Here is a 25,256-nt window from a genome sequence, read left to right on the forward strand (position 1 = left end):
ATCATGTGTGTAAAGATTGACTGTATAGGCATACTGGAAACCGTTTGGCAAGTCAAGGGACCCTGAAATCCGCTCCTTAGCTATAACGTTCCAGAGTCATGCAGAACAGACACTAACCGTCCGAACATTACTTTACTATTAATTAATTGGACCTTCAAGGAACGAATAGAGTACAAAAACGAAAGATTCGAGTAACCCTCCGAGCTAGGGATATTAATAAAGGCCGTAGCAAGGAGACTTTAACAGACCTGTTAGAGTAAAGCCTCAACTTTCATAATGTTCGCTTCAGTAGGATAAAACAGCAATCCCAAGACTAGCTTTCCCGGACAATGTATATTGTGAAATGGTGGTGCTATAACAAATCCAGAGTACCTTAACTTGCGGTTGCCGCACAAAGAAAGCAGGTCACCTTAACCAGTCATACCCATTTATGGAGATTCAGGATCTGAAGCTCAAATTAAAGCCATGAAACAAGTAGCTACTCCTACTGCAATTGCAATTGAGGGCTTCTTTTAAGCCAGCCCACCAAAGAATTCCACCTCGACTCCCCTCTACCAGAGAATCCATGAATTCCGGGCACCTTCAGTAGCAGCAGGAATGGGAAAGACAAATAACCAGCCAACTATTATGTATGCCTTCCTCTCATCTTCCTTATGGAATGGGCTCCTCCTTAGAATTAACGAGATCGTTAGTCTTGGATGAATCTTCTTGAAACGGGTCGATCAACCCTAGAGGACTCGATGGCTTAACAGTCCAGTGAATAAGCTGATTCAGAGAGATAACCCGGGCTTTAGACACTCGCCCTACTTCTAAATCTCGATAGAAAAGGTTGGGGAGTGCCAGATGCGGAAGCAGTTCCAGTCCCAGCTGCTGAGGTGGCGTAGTGACAGGTGAGAACAATAACAACAGAAGCTGCGGAAGATCCAGCAGTAGTATATTCGGTTGTTTGCGGTGGAATAGATTCAAGCAAAAAGGGGATGTTTTGTTAATAGGAACAAGAAAGTGTTTATAGCCGTAGCGATATAAACAAGAATACTCATCCGAGCCGCAGGAACATGTACATACAGAATACGAGAATTTCCACCTTGTTGAAGATCTAGTGGTGCTACCCGAAGACTTAAATGAATAGCCATCGCTGTTAAGAACAACCGAGATCCAATGAGAATTTGCGCATAGCTTCTGGTCTTTGACATCAAAAAAGAAGGTTGTAATAACGAAAGAGACATGTGAGAATTTGGTCCTAGCTAGTGGAACAAGAAAGACATGCATCTATATTCAATACACAATCAAAGGATTTCCCTTAACGAAGAATTCCCCCTGCTTTGGCTTTGTTTTCGCTCCGCTCGTGCGTGGCACTCCTTGCTCGCGGAGCGGCATACCGAAAAAAGAAAGGTTTTGAAAGAATAAAAAAGTGGATTCCCTTTTGTGACCAAGAGCCCATCCTTGATCCAAGCCGAGTTTTTCATTCCTTAGCTTGGTGCAAAAGGCTTCTCGCGGGTCCTTTTTCAAGCCCATCTCGAATACGATGCGGTATGGTACTCGTGACCCTGCTGGTGGCTGCCACTGCCTCACACTTAAATGCCGCCAGCTCTGTCTTCCTACTTAAGCTTAAGGCATCCGCGACCTGGTTGGTCCGTCAAAGCGGCAGACTGACGCACCATATCAATCAAACTTGGCAAGTTTGTCTTGCTTGCCATCGTCCCCGTTTTGGCGTGAGTTTCTTCTGGGTCAGGAAGTCACTCGTCGCCACATTATCCGTCCCGTCTTGACCAGAAATCGCGACCCGCCTCCACGTTCTCAAGTAGTGCACTATTGCTGTCATCTCCTTCTCTTGGACCACGCCTTTCGGTCTCATTGAGCTTTCGGCTCTCATATGCTACTGGGTTACCTTATTGTACTAGCACACCGCCTATGGCATAGTCTGACGCATCCGTGTGTACTTCAAATGGCTTAGTGTAATCTGGCAACTGCAATACGGAGTCATCAATCACTGCCTGCTTGTTGTCCTCAAAAGCTCTTTGACACTTTTCCGATCAGTGAAATGCCATGATCGGTCCGTACGTCCTTCTTTAGTTTAGGAGATTTTTGAGTTGAGCAGCCCTCTTCGAGTAACTTACCATGAATCTTCGGTAATAGTTCACGAGCCCTGTTCCGTTTGGAAAGACCAGTAAGTGGTTTTGGCATATCTTATGCAATCGATTGATTCTATCAGGTCTATTCTTCGGTAGTGCATAGGCTCCGGCCCGGCTTCTTCCTCTAGCCGAGCCACTACTTGCGTGTGTGTAATTCATAGCAGTTTTTTGATTATGGAGCTATTGGATTTTCTTATAGTAGAGAGCGGTAAGTTAGTGCTGTTCTAAGGAAGTGGTAGCTGTTCCAGTACACAAACAAGGTGGGTTGGGGTTTAGGAGGTATTTTGAGCGCATACTTTTTGCTTTAATAGAGAAAGGGCTTGGCATTTCACTCTTTGTTGTGGGGTTGTCACGGATTGGCCGGCCATACGGATAAGGAAGTCCAAGGAGTTTTTTCTTTGTGGAGGTTTCACATCACATTAGTCATTCCATTCCTTCCGGATAACCTAAAACGTGTAGGCCTACCGAGAGGGTACTTTCAGATTTGAAAAAAGGGTTCTATTACGATGTATACGATGGGATATAAAAGAAGAAGAAAACAGGTTCTTCTCTTGAGCCTATTTTCTTTCATTGATCTTGCCACTTAGAACTGGTAGGTAGGTCTGTCTTTCTCTGGATCCCGCTGAGCTGAAAGACATCAGACATACATAAAAAATCGTTTAGATCCGGACCGGGCTCTCGAAAGCTCATGTGCCGTAGGTGGGAAGATATGGGCTGGAAAAGCATGTTAATAATCTCCGCAGGCCCTTATGCCCCGAATGCTCAGCAAAAATGTCAAACGAAAAGTCATAACTAACAGAATAGGAGCACTCATGAAACCTTGGATGGTCGTCAGGTATAAAAATCCGGAATTAATCGAACTGGAGGGAGCAGAGCTTACTGCTAGTAGAACAAAAGCCAGGAAAGGGGGTTGGCTGATGATGGATATTCGGGGGACCCATGGTTTACGTGTTTAAACTCCGATCGTATAGTTGGGTCTCTGCCTACTCTACGAATTCACATAAAAGGAAGACCTGACTAAGCAAGTTTCTGGGTTATTGAAAACCAGGAGACAGAACCGAAGTCGAGGAAGGAGAATCATATGAGGGCTTTATGATCGGAGAAAGGGAAGGGGCGTGGTTGGTGTGTCACTGGGTCGGTGGGGGAACCCGTAGGAAGGGGGGGCGACCCGCCGAATTCACATCTGAAATCGCCAACATAAACACAAACGAAATCGTCGAATTGCGTATAGAAACAAAACGAACCACTTCTATTCTCGGAGCTGAGGTATATGAAGAATGGCTTTTTGGTCCCTTTCGTCAAGTGGTTAGGACATCGTCTTTTCATGTCGAAGACACGGGTTCGATTCCCGTAAGGGATAGGTACTCATTCCCGGCCGCTTTCTGTTAGTGTTCATTGCTGAGTGATCGCTCGCTATCTGGCTGGAAAAGGTGGTCCGGAAGCTTCCTCTCTCCCAGCAAGCAAGACGAGATCACCACTTTTCTCAGTAATGGACTTCCTTTCATTCTTCCTTACTTAGCCTTAGATGTCCTTTCATAGATTCTCGAACCTCCGACAGACGAAATCTCCATGCATGCGTTCTTTCTTTCCACATCTCTTTTTTTTCTTTTGGCCGTTTTTGTTAGGCATTGAACCCCACCTTAGGTGCTGAGTAGTGTCCTCCCCTCCCTAATACCTAAAAAAAAGTTCCGTCTATGGAGCCTAAAGCTTAAACCATGGCATGGCAGTAAGCAGTAAGTGGGCCTAGTCTTTGCCCAGTCTTCGCCTTCTTCAGTGGCCAAGTTGAAGCGTTCAACGTCGGCCTACCACCTTTCTTTTTCAAGGTTGAGCTTCTTCCAATTCAAAAAGGTAGTGTCTTTTTCCTATTCTTATTGGTAAATAGCGTCTGGAAGCGAAGGCATTATTGAACGAAAGAGATGCCGGGTCGGTCAATTGCATTAGGTAGGAGATGCATGACCTGTCTTAACCGCAAGTGCATTCGCTCTTTTTGTACCCATGTGAAAGAGCTTGAACAATGAAAGATTTTGTATGTCCAATTTGAATCGATCTCAATGGATCCCTCGTTACTGCCCTGAGGAGAAGTAATAGGTAGGAATGACAGGATTGGAACCCGTGACATTTTGTACCCAAAACAAAAGGAGCTACCAAGCTGCGCTACATCCCTTTCAATTGGTCTACGGTGGTCATTGTAAAGAATCGATCCCTGCCCTGTTTTCAAAATAGTTATTTCCTCCTTCTTCTTTTTTTCTTTTTGGTTTTTCTTATTTTTATATACTCATCATCATCCCGCCGCTCCTACCAACGGTTTCCTTACTTATGAGCAAAAAAAAAGGGTTCTAAAAAGAAAATAATCCGCCCTTTCAATAAGCGAGGCTTTCCCGATCGAAATATTTGCATGCGAGAGAGATCCCAATTCCGTGTATCCGGTTAAGCGAGCCCTGCCGCCTCCACCCAGACAAAAAAGGTGAGCGCCGGGAGCGAAAGGTTGCTTGCTTTACTAAATAATAGTTGGCGCGTTAGCGCTTTTGTTTTCAATAAGGGGCGGAGCTTGAAGAAGCGAAGCGAGCCTAGAGTAGCAGCCTATTAGTTACTACATTTTGAAGGCCCCTTGACTTTCGAAACTATTAGTCAAGCGCGGGAGCCCTTTGTATATAAAGGTAAGGCTCTTCTGCTATCAATGAAACCGAAAGAAAGACAAAAACCCAGTGCGTTTTGTATAGATCGAGACTTGTTGCAGGATTTTTTACTCATTCCATACTGGGAAGAATTTAAGGAAATCGTTCGATAACACTTCTTCCTATTTCTCAATGATATCCGACGATCAAGACAATTCCCGCGAAACTCTTGCATTTCATACAAGTTTCTTCTTTTTATTCTTACAAAGCAAATAGCATTTCCTATTGATTTGTCCCCTGGACTGGACCTATTCTGATTCTTAATTATCCGTCGCTACGCTGTTCCCAAGGACTAGCAAAATCGAAATAGCGAAATTCTTGGGTCATCTCAATGGGTTCAGAAACCACACGTTTCTCTGGATCATCATAGCGTACTTCCAGGGGTAGGGAGCGCCCGCCCTATCGAAAATGACGAGCGGCTCGACTGTTTGGCAAGCCGGTCGAGGGGGGTCCGTATCTCCCCAAATCACTGATTCAAAGCTTGAAAGCGATTTAGCTTAACACATGCAAGTCGAGCTGTGATTCACTAACAGACACGCGTCAAAACCAAATGACTCAGGGCATCCAATCGGCAGCGTTGGGAGACCTCACCTCCTGGGTCGACGTGTGGAGTTTGCTGGTGAAGTTCCTGGGTTGGTTTGGCCTGTCCCTGCGGGAACTCCGGCGGAAGTCTAAGGCTCTTCCCGGCTATCAGGGCAGTTAAAACCCCCTGCTCTGGTAGCTCCTCGGAACCCAAACCCTTCTTCAACTTGCCCCTATCTAGTAAGGTTTGTGCTTTCTTGGTTTGCTAGTATAGTTAGTCTGTTGTTTGTTTATTTTATTTTTTCAAATGATTGTTATAGTACGTGTGACCTGCCTGCTAGGGAAACTGGCTACTGGATTCGTGCCCAGCGCACCTTACCGTAAGTGGTCTTGGGAAGCTTCAGTTCTCTAGTTGGATTCTTATTCTTTCTTCTTTCTTTTATTACAACTTGGATACAGCTTTGGAGGCGCCCGGTTGATTGATCTCTGGAGACTCCGCTTTCGCTCGGGTAGGCTCAAGATCAGTATACTTAAAAAAAGAAATTTTCTGTTGGGTGCTTTCTTTCTTTTCACTTTTCTATTCGCTTGTTTGGTTCCTCGCCTGCGGGATGCTCGTTGGTTCTACGGTTGCCCGTGACCGGTAAATCCTCCGACCCCCCAAGTATCCCGCAGCCCAACCATAACTCTAAAGGGTAAAACGTGAGTCCGCGGGCCTCATATATCGGTCAGGTGGGGTAGACTTCATATCCGAAACGCAGGAACGATCTGACTAGAAAGTCATTCAAAACTTGATCGAAGAACCAGCGTTTATTGAAGAAGCTATAGAGTCGAGACACAGTGTTGCTGATCTCCTCAGCTATGCGAAAGCTTCGAATATTCGAGTGCATATATGTCTATGCAAGCTATGCAAGTGTTGAAATAATTCTTTTAGCCTCTTCTTCGCGGATCGAAGCAATCGGCAATTGGGGTTGTTTTTCGCGACCAAAGAGGGCCATGCAATGGTGCGTGAAAAGGGAGAGGTGATGCTCTGTGCTGGGGCTCTCGGAAGCGGTCGGGCAGAAGGTGGTTTGTGAAGGCCGGCCAAACAAAGGCCGGGAATAAAAACCTCTTGAGGGAGGAAAGAGAGGCGAGGCCCAGATTGGAGATGATCCCGGCGACGATCTACCTGAAGAAGTTGCCGATAGCTACATCGCGAGTCTCTTCCCTTCGGAAGCACAGCACGAATACCGCCATTCTAAAAAAAAAGTCGAGGAAGAGATGGCTATGTATGAGAGGGCCGTAAAGGACTCTCTTGAGACAACTTTCGGGAGGCCAGTTCAGGCTTTCTTTAGAATTGTTACTGGTATACTGATTTTCGAATGCAATCCATTCGTATTTCATTCTTTTTTTCTTGCCTTAACTTTGCTTTTCTTTGCAATACCGAACCGAAGACGAAGGCGAAAGAAGCTCCAGCGGACCCCAAGGATAAGGAGAAAGGAAAAGCAGCCGAGCAACCGGTCGAATCGATTTCGTCCGACAAAGAAATGATCTCCGCACTTCGTCATGGGATGAGGGGCAACTAGAATCCCGACGCTCCTCCTTCTCCTCCCGAGTCACTTCCGGCTTACAGCAGGCTGCTTTCATCCCTCCTTTGGCTGAGGGCAATCGTCATAGTCAGCCAGCGAGCAATCCCAAGAAAGCCAGCTACCTAGCCTTTCCCCATCGCTAGCTTAAACTGAGGAATAAGAATCGGAAAAACAAACCTCCAAGCCCCCATAAAGTAAGGTAAGCTATTTCAATGTTATTATTCTGTCTCTTTCTTCTGTCCGGTATCAAAGCCACTCGAAGTCGAATGCCTCACCCGCACCTACTTCGTCGCACCAAATCCCTCAAACACAAGGGAGCGGGCACTGCTCTCAGCCTGTCGTAACAACAAAACGAAACTCCATACCGTCAGATCATTACCTTATTCCTAGAACGGAATATAGACATTGGTACAACAGGGGGCTCGAGAGACCTCGAGCGACACATCGTAATTTACGCTAACCTCATCGTACCATCGGAGAGACTTTAGCCACTAACCCCTGGATGGAAGGGAAGAATGAGGCGATCAAGAAAGTCCTCCCCCTAGGATAAAATGTCCGAAGACCTTTTCATTACAAACAAAGCGAAGGCGCTACTTAGCCCTATAAAGAATGAAGGCCCGTACGACACCCGACGTTAACACTCCCAAATCTGGAAATGCTAACCACAGTTTCAATGGTAACGGGAATACGCCAGACGGCGAAAGCATACAAAGATAGTGGCGCTTCCATCGCTTAGATTTAGGGCGATAGGGCGCACCACAGATACGAAAAATGACTGCTCAATCGAGAGGTCAAAGACAGAGACATAGTACCAGTTCCATCTCTAATCTTTGAGAAAATCGGGGTTTTTTCCACATAATAGCGTCAACCAAAGACCGGAGCATCTTAGCAGACACTGGAGAGAAATCCCTGTCACTTCGTCGCTCCAAAATCTTTTGGCAAACTCCAATGCTTTCGCTCGGTGAATAAGAATAAGTCCTCAAATTGTTCTTTGGATAAACGACTGGATTTTGATCTTCTACTTCATTCCTATCTGCTTCGTGGATTAAGCGGTGGTGGTGCCTCTCCCACTGCTTATTGGTGGGTTCGAATATGGCACAGGAGTTGCTGACTTCATTCAGGTGGACACTGCAATTAGGGCTCGATCGAATATCCAAGAGATGACTTGTATACCAACTGTACTGCAGCTAGCTCAAAAGCGGATGGATCAACAATGGTAACTCAAACAGGCTCCGAAGGAGTATAGCTTTGTTGGGGGTGAACTTACTGCTCCTGGCTTTCCTCATAGGGGTAGACAGGCATCTTTTTTGGTTCAAAGTCGAGGTAAACGACTGATTCTTAGTCAACTCGGTTAGCTTCCTCTGCTTCCGGTGGTGGGCCAACCACTGATGCGGACAGAGGCTAGGTAATGTCTCTCCAACTAGCTCTACCCTGGTCACAGGGTCAATAATAGGTCCGGTGGTTCTTCGACTTTTTGTTTTGGCATTAAAGAGTTGCAAATCTTCTTTTACGAGAGTAAAAAAAAAGAAAGAAGAGAAAACCGGTAGCAAATATCGGCATAGAGTCTTGCATCTTTCTACATCTCTAGAGGATCTCTAGTTTTACTAAGAATCCCTGTTGTTGGATCGGATTATAACGAACTTTTTTGGAATTTGTAACAAAATCTTTATTAAATTTTATTAAAAAAAATTATAAGACAAGATATAATAAATAAAATAATACAAAAGTGTATTATGATACATATATTTCATGTCGAAAGATGAGTAAGTCCATTTATTTAATTCGACATTCCTCATTCCTTTTCTATATATACTCACGTAGATATTACTTAGTATAATTATATATGAATTAGTATAATTATAAGATACCTTTTATAACAATCAATAAATAACAGGTAAAAATATTAATATAACAATTAATATAACAATAAATAACAGGTACAAATATTAAGTCGAGGTATCCATTCTATGACAACTCTCACCAACTTACCCTCTATTTTTGTGCCTTTAGTGGGCCTAGTATTTCCGGCAATTGCAATGGCTTCTTTATCTCTTCATGTTCAAAAAAACAAGATTTTTTAAATATGCTAGTGCCGTCTATGTTTTTAAGAGAAATCCACGAGGGGGTATGCAGCAATCATCAGGAGGTCGATCCCTGATCGCAAAACTGGTTAGACAGGGCTACTACTGGCCCACCATGGGGCGAGATGCCTAGGAGTTCGCTCATAGATGTGACTGGTGCCAAAGCTTCACCACGGCGATAAATAAGCCAGCTGATCTCTAGCCCATTGCCATTTGCTCAGTGGGGGATCAACCTCATTGGACCCCTCCCACCTGGAAAAGGCCAAACAAAATTCGATGTGGTAGTTGTGGATTACTTTACTAAGTGGGCGGAGGCCGAGCCGCTAGCCACGATAACTGAGGCAAAAATCACAAACTTCGTGTGGGCAAACCTCATCTACAAGTTTGGCATACGCCACGCCGTCATATCAGACAATGGGAAATAGTTCAACAACTCCAAGTTCAACAATTCTGCGGCGGCTCGGGATAAAACACTTTAATTCGTCTTCAACCCACCCTCAAGCTAACGGCCAAGTGGAGGCCATCAACAAGATCATTAAACGCGGCCTAAAGCTAAGGCTAAAGGACTACAAAGGCTGCTGGGCCAAGGAGCTGCCCAAGGTGTTATGGTCCTATAGAACGACCACGTGGAACTCCACTGGAGAAACGTCATTCACCATAGCTTTTGGCTCGGAAGCTATGGTGCTAGTCGAGATCAGCCTACCAACAGCTCAGACCGAAGCCCTTGACGCACTGACGAACGACGAGGAGCTCTAATTGAACCTTGACCTCCTTGAAGAGAGGAGGGAGACCTCGCAGCTCGAGCTTGCTGTGTATTAGAGGCGAATGAAGCGACATTATGATGCGAGGGTAAAGTCACGTTTCGACCGGGTGACCTCGTCCTACACAAAATTCTCCAGAAGGGTGGGCCCTAAAACCCACCTTGGAAGGCCCATTTTAAGTAAAGTGCAAGAAACAACATGGGGCCTACACCTTGACTGGCCTAGAATGGAAACAACTTCCCCACCCATAGAACACACAACACCTACGTATTTACTATAACTAAGTGTTGCTGAGCGAGTTGTTTGAGAGCACCATGTACTCGATAAGAAATTTAAATGTAACTCTTGTATTCCTAATTAACCGAGCTACATTTAAATGGGGGCCTAAAATATACAATTCTGAAAGTGTGAGCTACTAAAAGCATGAACCACATCAAAAAAAGAAAGAAAAAAGAAAGAGGAAAAAGAAAACAAAAACAAACTGAACACGAGGTGGAAACAAAGGCACCGAAGTTTTATTCAAATTACCGAGGAGAAGGCCTCACACCTTAGTACATAGGAAGAAATACAAAATTGCAACAAAGATAGAAAGCGGAAGAAGGAGAGGTCATTTGTCGAGGAGGTCGGATTGGGCAACCTTGGCCAGAGGATCGTCATCCACAACGGCGATAAGGACGGCTCGTCTAGCTTCTTCACCCCAATCTGGATGACTTCTTCAGAAGCCACAATGCCATCGGGAGAGATTGCCCAGGATTTGACGTAAGCGCACTTCAAGGCGACAAGGTTCATTCCTCCGTGCTTCTTTTCCAATAAGGTAAGGGTGAATTTGAAGCCGTCATCCGTCAAGCTCTTGCTGTAGTCCACGTATCTTGGCAACTGCTGGAATTTGGCATCTAAAAAGGCCTCGCTCTTCAGGTTCGCGACCATCGTGGCATCAATTCGCCGTAGTACTTCCACTTCAGCTTGAAGGCCCTCAAATTCTAATTTAAGGGCCCTGACCTTAGAAGTCGCACTCTTCAGCTGGGCTCGGATGGAACCCACTTCTTCCTCCAACTCCCCATTGCTAGTTTCCAGAGTGACCACCTTTTTGGTCACGTCGAAGAGCTTGGCTCTGGCGTCTTGGAGCTCGGCCTTAGCAAGGTTGGCCTTCTCTGCAGTAGTGGCACGGCTAGCTGTCTCCTTCTCTGCCCACTCCTCGCGCCCCAGGAGCTCGACAGCCACAAAGGCCACCAATTTGCACGTAAGGATGTGCGCCTAGCAAAACACACGCACATGTGAGAAAGCAAATGTTGGGTGTGTTGCCCTAAACTCGTAGTTTGTATACATGTAAAAACAAATTGATATTCAATAAACTTTTATTCAGTCAATTTGTTGTTGAATTCATAGCAATGCATTGTCCAAATCCAATAAACTAAACATCCAAGGTTATTGTCATGTAACCGAGATAGTATATATACTAGGTATATATTTGATATACCCTCGATATACAAGTGGATAATGTCCCGGGAATAACCTAAAAGGTCTATAGTATATGGATAAGGCTCGGTACCTTATCCTGGCAAAACCATGGATACGGCCCACTTTGTAAATGTTACAAACGACCCGATCGAGGTTGTTCATGTGGAGACATGCGAGTGGGGGTATCCTATACAATGAGTTTCCATAAGATTGGACCACGAAATAGTCGATCTTTAAATGTAATGCCGTTGACTAATAGATTGCTATTGCATAGGATAACTAAGCAACTCATTCTCAATCCTGAGTGAGTTATGGACTCCTGCCCATGAGGGCTCGTTCTTTGATCTGTATGGGTGAGAGTGGCCCAAGTCGCCGACTCAACATTCCTACCATTTTGGGGAACTAGATCGAGTGGGGAGCTGAGAACATAACTTTACAAGATGAAATTCACTCTTCCCCGACTTTAGGGGAGCAGATGAGTGTTCTCTTAAATGGTGACTCCAGGACTAGAACAAGAGGCCTCACCCTCTCACTGGCCCGAGAGGGACTTCCGGTTATTGGTCGGACCATAACCGAGTTGTTCATTAGAGGAGCAGTGGTATTTAAGGAGTAAGATGTAATACAGGGGTAAAACGGTAATTTGACCCATCTGTGGTTACGAACGCTCGTGAAGGATTGACTTGTTGTTAATGGTCGTATATCCATGGACACAAAAACATCTTACAGTGAGAAGAGTGCAGCTGCGAGTCTTTAGTGGAGTGACCTGTAGTTAACGAATGCTGATTAACTCGGTTAATGAGTTTGACCGATTAATTATTTGAATGAGATTCAAATAAAAATCAATATGAATAGGATTCATATTAAAATTATAGGTTAAAAATAATGTGCATAAGATATACATTACAACTATATGTTATATGAGAGAATTGCTTTAGAATATGATTCTATTTTGGGATTAAATAATTAAATGTTAATTATTTATTTAATTAATATCTAATTAATTTTTTTTTAGTACAACATGGTGGGGAGGGAATTCGAACTCACAATCTCTTGTTTGGAGGTATATGTCAATTACCGCTGAGCTATGCTCGGTTTGGCTATAATTAATTAATTAATTGTTATAAGATTAATTAATTAATTAATTATATATATTATTAATTATTAATATTAATATAATTAATATTAATTAATATTAGTATTTATCACTCCCCTAACTAATTGCAGGGGAATGGGTGGTTTGTGATGACTGTTGTTTGCAGAAATGTTCTGCACAAAACGAAAAAAAAAAACAAAGAGAAATTTGGTGCTGCATTTTTCTCCTCTCATGCTTTCTCTCTAACTTTTTCTTTTTCCAAGTTCGTTGCTCCCACAAGAACACTCTCGTACCCAGAAAGTAGTCGGGAAGATCGGTGGTAGTGAATGGATTCGTTGGTGATTCCTTGAAGAACGGTTCTTCAAAGGTAAAAGAAAATTCTTTTCCCTATATTTTTCTTTAAACTTGTGGTTTTTTGTTCCTTAAAATTCAAGAACAAAAATCTTCGTTTCCACTGCGGGATTAACGTCCTTTCAGCAAAAACATAATAAGAATACAAAAATATAAAAGGGAAGGGCTCAGAAGAATACCTCGGCAGCATGATCAACGGTCAGCTGGAGGGTCTCCACAGTAGTCCCAGGAGGCGAGCTGGGATGCCCAAGAGCTCGGTTCGAGCTTACGCATCTAATCCTACGCGTAAGAGCATTGACACTCCCTGAGATAGGGTAAGTCCTGAAGTACAGGTCGAAGTCCTGCACCTCCCCGATCTTCTTGACGATGGCCAGCCCACCAAATTCAATTGTCACCGAAGGGCAAACCTTCTGCATCTCCTTGGTCACCTGTCGGCTTGGACTAAACCCATTGTGAGTCTTCTTCTTCTTCTTCCTTTTCTCAGTAGGTGGCGACATGAGGATCTTCTGGACAGGAGCCACCCCAATTGGGTCAGAGCGTGGAGTAGCAAGGACCGACCCCATCTAAACCTCCTTGTCAGGAACTTCGATGGGCGTGGAGCTGCTGCCGAGCTTGGCAACTCTCCTCTTAATACCTAGGAGGAATGCAGGCAACATGTCTGCTAAATAATCCCTTATTAGCACTAACGATGGAGAAGCAAGGGAAAGAGTGAGGACGACATACCTTTAGAGTTGATGGGAGAGAGAAGAGGCGACAGTGATCTAGAGGGGCTCGGTGTTCGAGGATCTAATGTAACTTCCTCTGGTACGAACTCCTCTGAGGCAGTTCCCTCAATGATATGCAGACCATAGTCATACAAGTTATCATCTGCAAACAAGACTAGGTAATGTCGAGCTGCTCGGCAGATCTTGGGATTCTTACCAAATACTCGCAGGTGAGCTCGTTAGGTCAGGGGACAAGCTTGGGAAAAACTGGAAGCAAGATGAAAAAGCGTTAGGAAGCAGGGAAGATCTGAAGACCATTGGCGACCAAGGAAGAGTGGCGTTACCTAAGTTCTTGAAGTGGCGAGGAACCCGTCAGCTCAACTCGCCCTCACCACCCTTGGCTAACTAGTCGCCATATAAATAGAACTAGTCCTTCATCTAGTGTTTGATGGAACACGGTCCCTTGAATAATTTCCCAACACCCTGCCGAGCTGTTAGGTAGAACCGCCCTGGCTTCTTCGGGAGGTTCTTTACAGTATAAAAGGACAACTGGCTCAGGGTGAGGTAATCTGCGCTCGCAACATCTACCTCGAGCCTCCACCAGAGCATCCAACAGCCTAGTAGGATGCCCCAACCATTGGGCGCGAGTTGTGTAGGCGCGATGTTAACTTCGGCTAAGGACTCCTGTGCAAAGGGGTGAAGGGGAAACCTAACCCCGAACTCAAACATCTTCTCATAAAAGGCGACGTGCCCTTTAGGAGGATTGTCTACTGTCTCACCTCTCCTAGGAAACCTCATCCCTATGGACTTAGGGATGTCGTACCTATCCCTAAAGAAGGCCAAGCAACCGTTGGCCAGGTCAATGGGACTACCCTCAGATTTCTCAAGGACCGTAGGGGAGGGATATAAGGCTGAATCGCTAAGTAGGGAGGCACGTCATCCCCACTCGCGTGGGAAGAATACCTACTATTCGAAAACTCAGTAGAGAACGACCTGTTAGAGGCCAACCTGCCGCTTAAAGACGCTAAAGGAGGGGAGCCCACCAAAGGTGACCCGAAACTCTACTTCGAGCTCCTAGGCCCCGACTTAGAACTACTGCTATCCTTACCCGACAAAGGACGAGCTACTAACCTTGGTGTGAGAGCAAAAATGGGTCTTGAAAGCGTAAAGTGGGAAGGAGACCCTCATGTTTTATATATACACGGCAAAACGTGATCTCCACCCTACACGTGTCCGCCCCTCCAATGGTCCAGATCGCGCGTTGGGACGGCGGTTAAGTGCTCAAGAGCACCTTTAATACCGCGCCCGACGTGAGACCCCCAGGCGACTATTAAATGCCCCTGTCGAGGCGGCTGATTGGCCCACATCACCTGCAATCAATCCAGAGCAAGGGTAGGAACAACTCGGCCAACACCCCTGCAACGTCTTTCAGGTGAGTGACCCGTCACCCGACCTAAAAGGGGGCCAATGTTGGGGGTCCAACTGTTTGTGGCCGACTTGTTTTGGGAACCGCAATGAAGCCGACCTAATAGGTCGGCACCAAATACTTAGAAATCGAACCAAACGCCAAGGGCTCATTTGCTAAGAGCAAGGGAAGGACCAATCCGAAGCATAAACTAGAGGTCGCTCGGTGGGGTTCCTCCGAGTTCTTCTCTAGTTTACCTCCTTGCAAGTACCCCAGGAATCGCTCCAAGTGCAGCCGCCTGACCTCCCAAGTCGTCTTCCGTGCCTTGGTAGATTTTTGCATCAACACTAGAGCATCAATCAGTAGTAGTATAGTAAAAGGACATAACCCCTATTGTTCTCTTTATTACAACTCGTTTTAGTACGATTTTAGATTACTATTTTTTATGCGTTTTATGTTAGTAACTTTTGCACAAAAATATATATGTTTGGTTACCCACTTCTTAAGTAAAATTAGAGCATATATATTAGTTACTCAATCCTGGTAGATACAATCTTTTTTATCACTTGCTACATGATATAGTGTACACTTGTACTAGGGTTACTAAATTAGTTAACAATGCAACATCCACTAGTTAATTACTAGTGAAAAATTCACCAACCATTAGGTATGGAGCCCTATAGTGGAAAAAGGTTATTAAGTTGGACTATTTGCTCGAGATGTTTGAGTTTCGCCTCACATGTGGAGTTCAAACGAGTATAGTACCCTCAAGATTGTCACTTTTCTCTGCCCATGCAGGGATGGAATGACAGACGACTGTCAGGTCCACTTCGAGAATGACTTGGGGTACCAGTGCCCAAAAATCAATCAAATTCCTCCCGATAACACATGAAAGAAAATCCAATGTGGAAAAAACAGATATTTTACGAAGGGCAATGCTTCCTAAAACTCTCTTATAAAAGACAGAGTTCTTCTCTCATAAAGGTATGCAATTTCTAAGCAATCTAAATAAGCTCGACTCGACACCAGTTTGGACTAAGTTCTAACTTAAGTTTTAGAGAGTGTACGTGTTCAAGCACTACACTGATGCATGATGTTGTGTGCTGGTAATTAATTTGCCTCACTGGGTGCCTATAATGGACAAGACATGAATGTCAATGTTAAATATCATTAAAAATTTAAGGTAAAAATACAATTTTGGTCCGCGTACTTTAAGAATTATCCCAATTTTAGTTCCTATACTTCCAAATGTTTAAATTTAGTCTTTATACTTTCAATAAATTTTAAAATTAGTCCAACATTTTAAAAGAAAAAGTTAACAATAAATTCATCGTAGGATTTAAATATTTGAAAGAACACACGAACTAAAATAGAACTAAAGTATAGGAAAATTTAAAAACTAGGCTAAATTATATAAAAAGAAGGAAATCCCAAAACTTTGCCCTTTCTTTAAAAAATACTCCTATCTCTTCAAAAGTTTCAATACTACATTTGACATTCCATAAATGTTCAAAAAATACAGTTAAACAAATATTTATTAATATTTTGAATAAAAATTTGACGTGGTATAATCTACAACGACCTGAAAATTAAAGTGGAAGTTCGTATAAATTAAGTCGAGGAAATGTGGGAGAAGCTATTATTTTCATAAGGGGATTAGGGTAAACTTGAGTATATTCATAGCTCATTCTACATTTCTTTTCTTTTTTAGACTCAATCAAACATAAGCTTCACATTAATTGTCATGTTCGATAATATTAAACTTTTAAATGGCAAAGTTCAAAGATAATTTAGTAATTTATCCTAAGTAATTAATTATATAAACTTTTTTACTATTACGTGGCAATTTTCACAAATATATTTAAAATCAATTAAACAAATTTTATTTCAAAGACAAAAAAAATTAAAAATTTATTAAAAAACCCTAATTTCTTTTTTCTTCTCATCTTTCTCCTTCCATAATCCCTATCTCTGTCTTCCTCCTCTTTTCTAAAAGTCATATTAAATTGCCAGTTTCAAAACTTTCCGACTGTAATTTACTTTGAAGTTCAACCTCTTGAGAAGGAAAGGGCCGTTTCACTCATGGCGAATGTCCCGATGGCTGCCGCTGAAGGTGGCGACAGAAACAGTTTCCAGTTTCCGGCAGAAGTGGGATCAGAATCAGAGCCTCAGAAACCGCAATTTCAATTTCAATTTCCGAAAGTATCGTATGTTGATGAACTTGGCAGCCTTTCGAGCGCAATTCGTACATTCCAGTGCCGCTTCCATGAATTGCAGGACCATCTACTCTCCATTCACAACGCCATTGTCTCCTCGTCCAACTCTCACCATCAAACGCTCTCTGTCACAGATACAAAAATTGCCAATTCTTCTGCTGCCGTCGTAAACGCAGAAAATGGAGGACACCCACTTCCACATCCACATCCCGTTTCTTCCCCTAGCCCTAGAAGCAACGACCCTGAAACTTGTGCAAAAGAATCCACAGAGAAGCAATCAGAATCCTCCGAGCTTGAGCATCTCTGCCAGACCATGTGCAGCCGTGGCCTGCGCAAGTACATAGTTTCTAATCTCTCCGACCTCGCTAAACTCCGACATGAAGTTCCTGTGGCTCTGAAATGCGCCCCCAACCCAGCAAAACTCGTGTTCGATTGCATTGGCCGCTTCTATCTCCAGGGCAGCAAAGCCTACACCAAGGATTCTCCTATGATTCCTGCTAGGCAAGCCTCCATCCTCATCTTAGAACTATTTCTGCTCTCGGGTGCTGCTGAGAACACCCAAATTGAGCCCTCCTTGAAGGTTGAAGCTGACCTTGCTGCCATTGCCTGGAGAAAAAGGCTTGTTAGTGAAACCGGCTCCTGTCAGGCTAGTGACATAGATGCCAGGGGTTTGCTTCTTTTTCTTGCGTCTTTTGGAATTCCTACTGTGTTTACAAACGATGATTTAAGGGATCTCTTGCGCTCGAGTAATTCGAAGGGAATATCCAACGCCCTTCGCCGTTCTCGTGCTCTTTTTACATGTATTCCTGGTATGTAGTTCCAACACTTCTCTAAAGAATACACGTCTCTAAATGGATTAATTTCACCACGTTTACCTTCCATTGTTAAATTGTTTGACTTTGTGGTTCTCTTATATATGTTTATTTTTTCATTATGTTTGATACATTTGTTAGTATCAGACTAGTTCCTTTCTCCTTACATAAAATGTCCTACATGAGTTTTTCTTGCCATCTCTTGGGCTCCTCCGAGGTTTTTTACAAAACCTTCAGCAGATAATTGCTAGGATTGAGGAGAAGGGCAAAACTTATTTGGAAGAATGGTGTTAGAGCTATTTCTATTTATGTTTGCTTGGGTTGGAACAGGGGTAATTTTCATGGAAATTGTATAGATATTCATGATATTTGTATGGAATTCTGATAGTTTTATCTGCATTTCAGTTCATTTTATAGCTTCAAACTTTGTAAAATTTGTTATCATTTGTATTTTCATTCATCTGAACGGATGCTAGTTTTTTGTTTTTTTTTCCCTCGTGTAAAATAAGGTTGGGTCCCTGCTAACGTAGATGGGCAAGATTCCTTGTGTGCAGCCACCTTAGTGATGTGCATATATTTTTTTTAATGAAATTCTGTTTTGTTTACGATGAAGAGCCAAACTGATGGCAAGTATATTTGGAACATGAGATGTGGTTGAAGAAAGCATAAATGGCAACGAATTTGATATGTTCTCCAAAGGTCTACTTGAGAAAGAATCTAGAGACGAGAAAAGTGATAGAACTCTTTGATATTCAAAATGCATTAGGGGCGAGGATTAGAGAGCTCCCATACCTCTCCCAAACTGTCTTTAGACAAAATGACAAAAAGATACCCTTACCTTCTACCGTGGGTGTAGTTATGCTATTTACAAAATACCCATTCAACCCCTTAACGAACTAGGGCCCACTACACTCATTCTAATTCCTTATGCCCCCCACTCTCTCTTCCTCAATTTATTGAATGCACTTTCTTTACTAGAGCCTATCATTTCCCCGCCCCCAAAGTTACACATCGTCCTCAGGGTGAAAGTTGAAACTCTAGAGATTGTAGTGAGATGCGTTTGTAAGCTCCCACGTGGCTTCGTCCTATGTGGCCCCTTCCCAACGGATCAGACCTTTGGTGCGGTATTGGTTCAGCTGCTGTGAAGACTCCCATAATTTCTGCCAATTGGACGGTGAAAACCCCGTCAACTGACAAATTTATGGGCAAAGGAAAAACCGGTAAAGTATGGCTAATAGCCTTGCACAACTGTGATACATGGAAGATCGGGTGGATGAACAGAAAATCGGTAGGGTGAACTAATAAGCGACCAGCCCAATTTTTTAGTGATACCAAAGGGCCCAACAGAATGAGGAGCCAACTTAGTTTTAGCATGATATCCCTAAACCCTTGCCGATAAGGTTTTAATTTCAAGTAAATCCATTCCCCAATTTCCAGAGTTACTCTTGCTGTTTAGCATTAGCCATTAGTTTGGGCAGTCATGTGTTCTTGGGCTGCTTGGAGGTGAGCCTTTAAAGTTTGTAACATGAGATCACAATCTCTTAGCTATTGGTCGATGGAATAAACTAGCTATGTACCTGTTGAGTAAGCCAAAACAATGGGGGAGAATGCCCATAAACCACCTCAAAAGGAGGCCACAATTTTGTGGCCGAGTGGAATGATGTGTTATAACAAAACTTAGCCCAAGAGAGCCACTTCATCCACCTAGAGGGGGATTCCATCGCAAATCAACATAAATAAGTCTCTAGACTATGATTCACAACCTCTTTTGGTTGGGGTTGTAGACGATGCTAAAACAAAGGGACGTTCCCTAACAATGAAAAAGTTCCTCCCAAAATAAACTCATGAAGATTTGTCTCAATTTGAGACCATGCTAGATGGAACCCCGTGCAATCAAACAACCTTGTTGAGGAAAATTTGGGCCACCAAAACCACACTGAAGAGGTGTTTGAGGGGGATAAAATGAGCATACTTTGATAATCTGTCAAGGATCCATCTTGAGTCGGGCGAAACCATCTCAACAATAAACTCGAAAAATCTTCCCACATTAGGTACGTTTCAATTGGTCTCGGCTTTTCTTCCTGTTCCCACTGATGGCAGGGGAAGCCTCATTATCCAAACACAGAATCATTGCCTTTAACTTTTCCTTATCAGTATGATGATTGATTGTGAAGTACTGAGCAACTCTATGAAGCCATCCGTTTAGGTTTGTCCCATCGAATATTGGCACCTCAAATTTTTGCAATCACAAATTGAAAACCAGAGTGAAAGCATTTGTCAATAGGTTGGAGCTGTCACTAGAGACCCCATTGCTGGCTTCCCCAATGGTCTCTGTTGCCTTTTCCGCTGGTGCTTTTCCTTTTATCCTCTTTCATCTTCTCTTGTTCACGAAAATGTAGCTTACGTGCAACAACCTCATATCTTCCTTATGTAGTGTCATCTCTTTCTTTATCTAATTCTGATTCTCCTCCACTATGCTCAAAGCTCCAGACAACCTTTGTTCAATTATGTTTTCCATTTATTTTCTAGTATACGTTTCCTAGGAACATGTGCTAGTACCAAAATGATAGAACTCTCCTGTATTATTGATATTAAGAAGGTATTGCAAGGGGCCAAGGGAAGATTACAGAGCTCCCATACCTCTCTCAAATAGTCCTTAGACAAAATGATAAAAAGATATCTTACCTTCTACCGTGGGTGTATTTACCATATTTTCAAAATACCCATACAGCTATTTAAAGAACTAGGACCCACTACACTCATTCTATTTCCTTATGCCCCCACTCTCTTTCTCTCTTTCTCGAATATGCTTTCTTTACTATGGCCTATAAAAAATGTCTCCAATTACTTTTAGTGCTGATGAAGAACTTGTTAAAAGAAGATTAGAAATTCTTTGGCCTCTCGGAAAAATAAAAACGAAGGCCAAGGGGTTGTTTCCAGAGTAGTTGAGGGGGTTGTAGCTTTTATTGAACGAGTAGTAAGGGGAATGAGAGTAGCTGAAGGGTTTGATGCTTTTCTTGAAAAAGGTGGAGCAGATGAAGGCGTCTATAATGCAATTTTACCAGGTAGAAACTTAGACTGGGATTTCTACGGCACCTCTAAAGAAGGTGAAAAGGCTGTTGAGTTATCAGGGATTGCAAAAGGAAAAAAAATTTTGTGGAAAAACTAGAAGCTGGAAAATTTATTTATTTACTTTTTTGAAAGAGACAATATTTCATTAATGTAATAAAATTTACAGAAAACGGGGAGGAAGGCCTCATCAAAAGTTAAAAGGGGGGACAAGGAAAGCGCCATCAGTGTGCACATATATAATTTATATAAATATGAATAATTGCAAAACAATTTGCTAAGCTTGCACCAAGTGACAGTTGTGAATATAATGTGGTCGATTAGGTATGTGTAGTTTATTTTCCACTGAAGTTGGTGAATTAGATGATTGACTAATAGACCACAGTTCAGTTGAAGCTTCCTAGGCCAAACTTAAATGAGAAGGCTGGCATATTGACTTATACAGTTGGGAGTTCGAAGGATACACATTTAAATCATTGGGAACTGACACTTTAAATGCTTTCATTAGTATTTAATGCAAAAGGGGTGGCAGGGCTGGTGAATTCTTCGAGAAAGCATAAATTTGTTGAGGATGGTTTTATCAAAGACTCTAAAAAACGTTCTTCAACTTGGCAGCCAATTCTTTTTCTTTTCTTTCACAAGAAACACAAATTTTTCATTGATATTTGAAAAGTTACAAGATACCAAACTCCTAAAAGAAGCTTAACAAGGCAGATGCTCAAAATAAAAGGCTATACCCATAACAATTTAAGAACACAAGCTACCAATCTTCCTATTTACATAGCAAGGTAGCCCCCATAAAAAACAATACTTGCACCTTGTTACAGAAATTATATGCCACATTAAATAGTTTTGGAAAGTGTTGGAAAGATTACACCAAGAAGCCACATGAAGCTTCTTTCCATAAGGAACTTTGACTATCAAAGATTCTCTTGTTCCTATATATCTAATGGAGGTAGTTTGCCCCTTATCCAACCCACACTAAATAATTACCCTCAGTAATCTCCCGTTGTATTATCTGTCTCTTTTATAGTTATTAAAGAAAGTTGCTCTATCTATGGAAAAGGTTTGCAGGAGGTTCCTTATGAAAGATAACAATGACAAAGGTGGTTTCCATCTTAAGCGAGAAAAGGTAAGGCTCTCCCTTTAAGAAGGTGGCCTCGGAATTGTTAGCCTAGAGAAGAAAAAGCAAGCCCTTTTAGCTAGGTGGACATGGAGATTGTATGGGGAAAGGTGCATTATGGAGTGCCGCCCATATTGGCCAAAATTCTTGACTCAAAACCCTGTATGCATCAAGACTCAAGAAAACCATGGAAATACATCTTCGCTCTAAAAAAGCTCATTTATAGTTGAGTCACTCGTGTTGATGGCAATGGTTCTAGCATATATTTTTTGAAAGATCTATGGATCGATAATGAAACTCCAGAATCTCCTACCCTCTTCTATTTTCTCTTTCTAGCAAAAAAGAGGCCACCATTCAAGAGACATGCTCAAATGATGGGGAATTTTGGGTATTGGGGCTTAGAAGAAATCTGCAAGACACAGAGATACAAGAGTGGACAGTGCTAACCCATAAGCCATCAACTTTACGCTTCATTCACAGAAAAGATTTGTGGTTTGGAAACTGGACAGTGGTGGGTGTTTCTCCACAAACTCTCACACAAGATCTCATGGCTACGGGTCTAAACCTATAGCATCAACCTCTACAGAAATATATGGAAGGAAAATTCCCAAAAAGGTCAAATTTTTTCTTTGGGAGCTTACCTAATCCTGCTTGAATACCCATGGCAAACTTCACACAAAAGGACACTATGGATAGCCATCTCCTCAAATTGGTACTCTCTATGCAAGGAAGAAACAGAGGCACAAAGTCATCTATTTATTACATGCCCATTCACTGTTGTCTTTTGGGACTTGATGCTATCCACCTTCAGCTGGTTCACTGCCTTACCAAAGAACCCAAATGGCATGCAATCTTTTTGTCATTGAAGGAGAGAAGAAAATCCTTTGGAGCCAATTCATCAGGACATTCTTATGGTCCACTAGGAACAAAAGAAACAACTAAGTATTCAACGTAAAGGAAATTTTTTTTTGATAGTGTCTTTGAATCATTCATTATCTCTTTTCGTCCTCAATTGGTGTAAAACCATCCTCAACTTCAGAGTTTAGCATGGCTTTTATTTTGTCCAATTGGAGGTGTTGAAACCTCCATTAGGTTGGGGATTGACTTTCTCTTGTTTTATATTTTGTAATTTCATCTCATCAGTAAATTATTTCCTATAAAAAAAATAATAAAATAATTACCTGTTAACTTTAAATTGCTTTTTCCCCACAATCACAAATTTGACTTTTAGGTATTTTATATGTTGATAAATTCATAATTAGTAATACATGGATGATTTCAATTTCCTTAGCTGGAAGTAGCATGTTCAACCTTGGAGTCTGATTGGCATATGTTTAATTGCGTCTGCTAGTTTATGTTAATTGATATTCCCATTCTCACTTGGCTGCTTGACCATTATATAACAGATATTATAAAGGGGATGACGAAGAAGAGTATGAATGTTGAAGCTGTTGATATTGTTTATGCTTTTGGTTTGGAGGATTCATTTTCACCTCAGGAAATTCTTTTGTCATTTCTCCAAGAGTGTGACGAAACGTGGAAAAGAAAAATAAACGAAGTACGGGGTTCAACCATGCAACTGGTATGTTTACCTCAACCTTCTACAGTTAGTCATGATATTCCGATATGAAATTGTTGGTTTTAGATGGGAATTAATTTAATCTTCAGAAATTCTGTCACTGTGTGGTTATGTTTGGGCTTTCATTGTCAAGCCCATTTGTTAGTTTGCTTTAGTGTCTAACTATCTGAAGATACATTGGGAAGAATGGTAGAGATAGGCAGTTTTTATTTTTGACAATTAGCGTACTGTGTTTTCGAGCATTTGCTTAGTGAATTTAGTTCTTTTTCCTGAGGTTTTTTCTGCTCCTAGGCAATTTAGCCGTTTCCTCTCTTTCTTATGGAAATCACTTACATTCTTGTTGCATGGTTTTTGACAGAGACGAGTTAATGAAGAGAAATTGGCTTCTCTGAAATGTGTTCTCAAATGTTTGAAAGATCACAAGTTGGATCCTGTGAAGTTTCTTCCTGGATGGAAAATTCACGAAATGATAAAAAACTTGGAGAAGGATATTGCAGAACTTGAGAAAAGAATGGAAGATAAGGTTAGTATGAAGAGAAAAACAGATGAAGTTTGCACGCAGAAGTATCAGAGTCAGGAAATAAAGCGATCACGGATGGCAGTGAGTCAAGGAGGATTTCCTACTATGTCTTTTCCAGTCAATGGCTTGTTGGAACAAAATGCAGCTGCATATTTGGAGGACAATACCGCTTTTAGTAGTAGTAGTACAATGCCACAAAAACTATTGGATGGTGGACGTGCTGCTCATTTAAGTAATTACCAAATTGCCTCATCTTTGCGTGCACCTGGTTTAGTTGAAAACGCGGTTTTGCCCGCTGAAATCAGTAGTATTATCTCCAAAGCTGGTTCATTCCCTAGGGGAATGGGAATGGGAAGGGGAAGGGACAACAACGGGGCTTCCATTTACAAAATGGGGTCAACCCATGAATTGGCTTTCAAAGATATATCGGGAGGGCAAAGCTTTGTTCAACAAGCTATGCCTACGCTTACGCCTACGCGTACGCCACCCGTGGAGTCTTATTCAGCCATAGAAGGGTTTGTGGGACGCAAAACAAGCAATCATTTTGATCTGTATCATTTTGCTGATGCAGCTGTGTTCGAAAATGATGCAGCCAAGAGCAACAGTACTCAAACCGGCGCTTTGCCTCGTCTTCAGCATCCTCCCTACTTCTACAAGTGACCTCTAATATCACTTCATTTCAGAATATAACAACAGCAGCTGCTTCAACTTCAACTTCAACTTTGGGATAGGATTGTTGGAACCCATTTTCTTGTGTGAGCAGCCAAAGAATGTTTATGTTAGTCTTAGATTTATTAGGCTGATAGATTAGTTGTTTACCCAACTATGCATGTGAACTTCACATTATAGTTATCGCAATGTTATTTATTTGTTCCTGTTCAAATCCTAATGGAAGTGTCATTTTTTGCTTTCATTTTGAATCTGAATGTATGTATATGTATATGAATGTGTGACCGTAGTTGTTTCGTTTTCATACTTATCTGAGTTAGGATAATGACGTCACCCACCATTACCAAACATCAAAATAAATGATAAAAGCTGACCTAATGTATACGGTCAAGTTTTGGAGAATCTCATACCAATCCATCTCGACTGTAGTCACGAAATGTTAAATTATTATCATGTATTTTACGTTTTTATATAGCCATGATACTCATTTTCTTAAGGTTAAATTATATATCTCGTTGCTT

At 42.2% G+C, this 25,256-nt stretch overlaps 1 protein-coding gene across 1 annotated transcript; it reads left to right on the top strand.

Moving 5' to 3' along the window:
* Window positions 1-16,700: 16,700 nt before the first annotated feature.
* Window positions 16,701-25,039, top strand: FRI (FRIGIDA-like protein). The gene is made up of 3 exons (XM_022302688.2): window positions 16,701-17,772; window positions 23,374-23,549; window positions 23,905-25,039. Exons 1-3 carry the CDS (start codon window positions 16,830-16,832, stop codon window positions 24,724-24,726), a joined length of 1,941 nt encoding a protein of 646 aa, XP_022158380.1. The 5' UTR covers window positions 16,701-16,829; the 3' UTR covers window positions 24,727-25,039.
* Window positions 25,040-25,256: the final 217 nt, after the last annotated feature.

Source organism: Momordica charantia (assembly GCF_013281855.1).
Source record: "Momordica charantia cultivar OHB3-1 chromosome 1 unlocalized genomic scaffold, Mcharantia_2.0 BLBB01000001.1, whole genome shotgun sequence".
Lineage (NCBI taxonomy): Eukaryota > Viridiplantae > Streptophyta > Magnoliopsida > Cucurbitales > Cucurbitaceae > Momordica > Momordica charantia.